We start from the raw sequence: 7,393 nt of genomic DNA on the forward strand, positions 1-7,393 counted from the left end.
TTAACAAAGATGAGTTTTAACCAGGATGAAGGAAGGTGGAGGAAGAACCATTTCAGTTCAGAAAACTTTTAACAAAATTTCAACCCCCAACATCCTGTTGGAGATAAGTTGGAAAGGACTAGTTGGAACCATAAAAGAACATAAATAGTGAAATAACATGGGTAATGGAGAATCATCGAAGGTTACCAAGCTGAAGAGTGACAGCATAAAAATGGAAATAAGGTATGACGAACTTAGTGGGAGGGTGGAACTGGTTAGACTCTGAGAAAGAGCTTTCAAGGTCTCACCTTCTAGCATACAGTGAAGGAGGGTGTGCTAAGACAAGAACTGACTCGTGAGCATACGGCATAGTGCATTTCTAGGATTTGGCACTAATCTCATTGGTTACCATGCTATACATTTATTTTTTTGTAGGTCTAAAAATAATGTTGGCACATTTAATTTCTGCCTAGTAAGACAAATAGGGGTCTAAGAAAGCCGAGTCTAGACATTTTCAAAGAATGAAAATAAGTGAGCAAAATTATATTTATACTAAAATAATTCTTTCCATCTTCTCCATAGTATAATAACCTCTTGAGGCAACTTCCAACAAAAATGATGTTTTAGATGCTTCCTATGGTGGCAGAGAGGTGAGTACCATGTTTTTCAGAGCAAAGCAATAAATATAAGTGGTAATCCATTGTACATCTAAAGTTAGGGAATCATCAATGAAATTGTTCTCATTTTATTGGGGTAAATAAAATGAAAGGACACAGTACCTAATAAAGGAGCAAAAATATTTTCGACTTTGGTCAAGCACAGAAAAGGGCCTAATGATAAAAGACATATATATTAAGAGTTTTCTTCTTTCAGTTTCTCAACTAGATTTCATTAGTGGAGTTTTCCAAAAGATTTGGACCATACATATAATTCAGATGTTACTAAAGATCATCATAATTTAAATCTCTACCCTGGCTTACACCAAATTACCCAAACTTCCAGTCTAAAACCCATGTGCTTAATTTTTTTTTGGTGTTGTTAATATACAATAACCAACTCTCAAAATGAGAACTGTGTTAGGAGCAAGTATCATTAGTTACAGCATGTGGCTTTGACAGTGAGAGATTCCTTAAAAGTTTGGGGTTGATTATGAACCCAGTGTACAGGGGTTCCACATTAAGTCATAATTGGCTTTGTGTTGGGAGAGTATATGTCAACTGGTGAAATCAGGCACAGAAGAGAGTAAGAGTTTCTTGTATTAACAACATAGAAACTGATCACTCACTTGTTCCTCAAAACAATAAAATCTGAGCGAGGACTTTATTAATTCCAGAATAGTGGTGTGACCTTGTCCTGATGTCCTTCTTAGAGAAAATGTCTACAGCAGATCTGCTGGAGAATCTCAGGGAAGAACTGACCTGTTTCATCTGCTTGGACTATTTCACCAGCCCAGTGACCACTGAATGTGGGCACAGCTTTTGTCTTGTGTGTCTCCTGAGGAGCTGGAAGAAACATAACAGTCCTTTATCTTGTCCTGAGTGCTGGAGGACCTTGGAGGCCCCTCATTTCCAGCCCAATGAGCGTTTGGGGAGGCTGGCTGGTATCGGCAAGCAACTCAGATCCCAGGTGCTGCAGAGTGAGGGCAAACAAGGCCCCTATGGGAGAATGCTGGCAGCTACTCAGGTGTCCCCTGATGATGAACAGGGTGTAAATGATTTCTCAACACAGTGTCATGGATTAAACAGAGTGTATCTCTCGAATGAGGCTGAGGAGCATCACAAAGTAAGACTGGCTGTTCAATATAAATCTCAGAACACAAATCAGTTTCCATCACTTAACTCTCACAACATTGCCTATTGGTGACAAGCATAGGTGCTGATCTTCAGGCACCAGGCCACAAACTTGTCATGGATTCTGTTTTATCCTTTCTTTGTAGAGTCCCCATCATCTCATTTTTATTTGTTCTCAAGACCGTTTCACGACCTTGTGAACTGCTCATTTGCCACAGAGTGTTTGTTTCTATTGCAGGAGAAACTCCAGGAAATCCTAAATCTTTTGCGTAAAAAGAAAAAGGAAACTCAGGTTATATTAACCCACGAGAAGGAGAGAGTGATGCTGTGTAAGGTTAGTAACTGTCTTACTTTTGCATCTTGTATATGATTTTATGTTAGCAAAGGGATCTTAGTGACGTGCCAGGGGAAAATGAAACATTATTTTCAGTCCCAATCCTACAATATGCAGTATCCTTGCTTTGGGCTGCCCACCTCAGCTTGTCCACCTTGGAATCTCAAGATTCAGCTCAGTTTCACCATCCCCAGGTTGGCTTTTTTTCCCCTCTCTTGGGACACCTCTATTTTGACTCTGATTGTAATATTTAAAATACAAGTTATAATTATAGACATATAACATAGAATGGAAATCAAATTTAAAAAGTAATACCTCAAATGTGTTGGGGGAAAAATAATGGAAATTTAAAAAAAAGAAAAAAAAAGAGAGAAATAAAGGCACAATAGTAGTTTGGATTATTACACCTGATTAAATGTTCCAGGTTTGCTTTCTATCAAAGCAAATAACTAAATGTTTTGAGATTTAAAAAAAGGTACGTGTGTATCTGATTCTTCCAGTAAACTTTGAGTTCTTAAATGGGAGTATTTGTGGTATGCATTTTTATTTCCAGTACATGATCCATTGTACAAATATTTGTGGAATAAATGAACAGACACTTTTAAAACTAATTTTTGTCCTTATTTTGTGTTATATTTTATAATGGTAGCGATCACCACCTGCCATACTTTTTTTACTTTTGTTTGTTCCAACTAGAGAAACAGCCTCCTTGGGATATAAATGTTGGTTTTCTTTACTATTGTATCTATCTAAACACACCTAAAATATCAAATTATCCACTCAGCTAGTCAATATAATATATGCATTATGTGTTGGGTTTTAAGAATTGGTGCAATTTTAGGATATTGTAAGGATTAAAACCAACATTGGCATTTCTGGTACTAACTTTAATATATTGCTTGTGTGTGTGTGTGTGTGTGTGTGTGTGTGTGTGTGTGTGTGTGTTTGTATTCGTGATGGCAGGAAGAGACAAAGACTTGTAAGCAAGTTGTTGTGTCAGAATACATAAAAATGCACCAGTTCCTGAAAGAGGAGGAGCAGCTGCAGCTCCAGTTACTGGAAAACGAGGAAAGAGAGAACCTGAAGAAACTGAAGAGTAGTGAGATCAAGCTGACCCAGCAAGTAAGAAGCTTAAGCAAAATGATTGGACAGATAGAGTCCACATGTCAGAATTCGATTATAGAATCTCTTGAGGTAAGAATATTGGGGAAATTAAGGACAAAAATATGTAGTAACATAATATTTCAAGTCATACAAAATGCATTTTTATTTACCTAAAAAAAACTCAGTTCTGGTCCACAAAGTTTTCCTAAAGAACTAGCATTCTATGTAGTATAAATAAAGTCTTGTTGAGGTAAAGAAAGAAAACAGAGGGATGCCCATTCAAACCAAGCCTGATGATGACTCCAATGGTTTCTGTGCCTGCCTCTCTGCAACCTCAACTTTGTCAAACATTTTAAGTTTAGTGAGCACTGAGTATATGTTGGGTCCATTAAATATCATGTTCACAAAGTCCTGATGAAGTTAAATACTATGATGATATATACTATAGGAGATCGTTAACTACAAAATGGGTTTATAGTAGCACTCATTTAATAACTCAGACCTACGGAAGTTAGGTAATTTGTCTGTCAAATAGGTAGTAGATGGTTGAACCCAGATATCTATGTGCAGAGCTCACATCTGTCACTATCTCTGCTCTACTGCCATCCTAGGCTACTACTGCATTGTCCAAACCTTCTCAAACGTAAGCTATGTGAGCACACTCCAGCTTCAGATCTCTTTCCTGGATTGGCTCCACAGAATGCTACTATTTAATTTTGTGCCTTCCCATTAACCCACTCCAACTGCACACAGGTTCAGTCTCAGCTTTCACTGGCCACTGTCCTGTGGTTATCTCTGACTCCCCGAGACATTGGATAATGCAGCCAATAGTTTGGCTCCTTTGTCAGCCACAGGTTCTCTGGACAAAGTGAAGATATGAGAAAAAGACAAGGACAAAATAGTCTCCAGTCATTTGGGAAATATCTCATGTCCACAGGAAGTCACTCCTAGAAGAAGCAGGAGATTATTTTTCTACCATATGCTCTCCCACTCCAGGTATTCTAGCACCAAAGGAAGCAGATTCTGTGAAATTTGCAAAGGACTATATCCAACATAAATTCAGTGTCCGTTAGTGATCAAAGTGCACAAATACTAACTTTCTTTTTCTTTTATACCCTTAGGATGTGAAAGAAACCCTGGAAAGGTAGGTGTCCATCCTGTGTTCAGTTATGTTGAATACAGGGACGTGGTGCTGATGAAATAGGTTGGGAACAGAGTGGGGATGAAAGTGTCCATGCTCCTGGGGCAAAATAAACTGGGCTTTGAGGTTGGAGCAGGCCATGTGGTCTGTGCAGAGGAGACACAGTGACTGTCCCTGCTCTCTTGTAGGAGCAAGCCACTGTTGCTTCAGTGTCCAGAGGCTACCGTCACGGAACTGAGTCTGTGCCGTATCACTGGAATGAGGGAGATGCTCAGAAAATTCAGCAGTAAGTCAGCCTGATTTGTCAAACCTCCGGCGGTTTCCAGAGTTACCTTCAGTATGTATTAAGGGATGTAACTGAACCCTTAGGCAGCTTCTTCTAAAATAGAATATTCACCATCTGGATCTCCGTGAAGGCATCCTGAGGCAGCAGGAAACCTAGGGGAAAGCAGGCCACAGGCCACCTCTCTGCTGGAGCACACAGAGGCAGTGAGGCTAGGTTGATATTTGCCTGGCTTTGTTTTCTAAGGAGTCCTGGTCCTTTCTTTGTTTTTTTTCATCATTCTGTTTTGACCATTCCATCGCCTTGCACATACATACACACACACTTCCTCAGGGGTTTATGCATTTCTATCTCTGTTTTTGTCAGGATAGAAGCTGACAAACTCTTGAATCCCAGTGAGAAAACAGAGAACTATCTTTTTAGAATACTCCAGATATTTAGGCTGACTAAGAACAAGAGAGGTCAGCATAAATTCTCAACTTGTATCTCCACAATCTGACTTTTAGAGGAAGTCCTAATGAAGTTTGGACTAGACAGATATTTGATAAGTGTCTACTGTGTAGCTGGTATTAGGCTGCTGGGCTCTGAGCATACTTACACTGACAAATAAGACAGACTTGCCTTTGTTTTTATAGAACTTACAGCGAAATTGGGGAGATAGACATTAATCACAGATAATTAGTGATGATTGGGATTTGATTTATAAATAAAAGTATAAAATTGTATGATGGGGTACCTAATTTTGTCTGGAGAGTCAGTGAAAGCTGGAGGTCTTTTCCGTGATCTCTTCTCAGGATGGTGGGAGAGGGTGTCTCTCATTAGTTCACAATGAACTTCATCTAAAGATCACTGGGGGTTGTACTCATTTACAGGAAGCTGAATGTAAAGCTTGACATAATGAAAAACGCCAATGAGGAATTGCTATTCGAGCACTTAGTAACTTTGTAATCTTGGTCCAGTTTCCTAACCTTTATGAACCTCAGTTTTCTCTTTAATAACAATAGAAAAATAAGTTAATAATTCTTGGGTAAGGTACAGAAAATACTTAATTGCCTAGGTAAGAGTTCAGCAAATGATAACTGCTTATATTTCTTTCCCACCCAACCTGAAGAACCAAAACCAATGTTGGCTGAAGCTAATACAAATGACAAAGGTTACTCCCTGTGTGGATACATAACTCTGAGTCCTAAAACTGTCTTGTGAACAGAACAACTTCCATTTCATTACCAGAAATTCCTCTCTTCCTCTCAAACAAGCTGACCATCACTCTCCACATGACTCTCTTCTGTTTCCTTTCAGAGATTTACTCTCTCTGCTCTTTTGTTGTTGTTGTTGTTGTTGTTGTTTGTTTGTTTTTTGTTTGTTTTAAACACTGAAAGAAGAGTTAGGAGATTCTGTTCTTAACGAAACAAAAATCCCCACCATGCTCACCTAAATTATGTTTTTAAAAGTAGGCGTGAATATTAAAATTTAATTTTAATTCTACACATATAAGAGGAAGATTCATTCTTTTCTCCTCTTACAGCAGATATAATTCTGGATCCAGCCACAGCCAATGCCTATCTTGTCTTGTCTGAGGATCTGAAAAGTGTGAAATATGGAGGGATCCGACAGCAGTTACCTGACAACCCAGAAAGATTTGACCAGTCTGCAACCGTGTTAGGTGCTCAGAGCTTCACCTGTGGGAGACACTACTGGGAGGTGGAAGTGGGGAGCAAGACCGAGTGGGAAGTGGGCATCTGTAAGGACTCTGTGAGCAGAAAAGGGAATCTCCCAAAGCCAGCTGGGGACCTCTTCTCACTTATAGGCTTAAAAATTGGAGATGATTACAGTCTTTGGGTTTCATCCCCTTTAAAAGGTCAACATGTCAGAGAGCCTGTGTATAAGGTTGGTGTGTTCTTAGACTATGAGGCTGGACATATAGCATTCTACAATGTGATGGAAGAGTCCCTCATCTATAGCTTCCCTCCAGACTCTTTCCAAGAGGCTCTCAGGCCCATCTTTTCTCCTTGCCTCCCAAATGAAGGGACAAACACAGGCCCTCTTACCATTTGCTCACTGAATAGTTATGTCTGAGGGAGATGCCCCTGAGCCTTCCCTGTAGATGACGTCTAAGACCAACAGATAATTATTCATTAAGATGATTAATGCATGACATTATTAACATCAGGTGATCTGAAAGAAAAGCCCCCTGAAAGAGTTTCCATTAACTTGAGCCTGCAATGAACAGCCAAATTGGACAATCAACATTTAACATCAATAGGAGAAACCCAATCATATCCTGTGTCTTTAACCAAATTTATTATCTAGACTGCCCCATGTATATGCTGATCACTAAAACAGTAGAGTTAGACCTAGCCCCTGATAACCCAAATCCCACTGTCATAGGCCAGTTTTATAAATATATGTCATTTTTTAAAAGTGCATTTATTTATTTGACTCTAAGAAACTGTTGTTTGAATGTGTCTTTATCCCACGTGCAGAGTTCTGCACACTGGGGCAATCATAACCCCTCCATGGGGCCAGATGCATGGGTCCTCCTGTCCAACCCAGGGGACCTGCAGCTTAATTGTTCAGAACACTGCAAGAGAAGTGCTTAATTGTTCAGAAGGGCTTAATTGTTCAGAACACTGCAAATATATGTATGAATATTATCATATCATTCATGTTACCATAATCATGAGATGCCATAATCTTCTGTTTGGTAATATAGTCAAAGATGACAGCAACGTCTCTATTTAATATCAAGGCTGTGGGTGCCA

General features: G+C 39.3%; 1 protein-coding gene across 1 annotated transcript; it reads left to right on the plus strand.

Moving 5' to 3' along the window:
- Positions 1-1,335: 1,335 nt before the first annotated feature.
- Positions 1,336-6,707, plus strand: TRIML1 (tripartite motif family like 1; the record flags this gene model as incomplete). The annotated part of the gene is made up of 6 exons (XM_081045852.1): positions 1,336-1,761; positions 2,008-2,103; positions 3,067-3,297; positions 4,329-4,351; positions 4,537-4,634; positions 6,157-6,707. 6 exons carry the CDS (start codon positions 1,336-1,338, stop codon positions 6,705-6,707), a joined length of 1,425 nt encoding a protein of 474 aa, XP_080901978.1.
- Between the last annotated feature and the right edge of the window lie 686 nt (positions 6,708-7,393).

Source organism: Rhinolophus hipposideros, assembly GCF_964194185.1.
Source record: "Rhinolophus hipposideros genome assembly, chromosome: 4".
NCBI lineage: Eukaryota > Metazoa > Chordata > Mammalia > Chiroptera > Rhinolophidae > Rhinolophus > Rhinolophus hipposideros.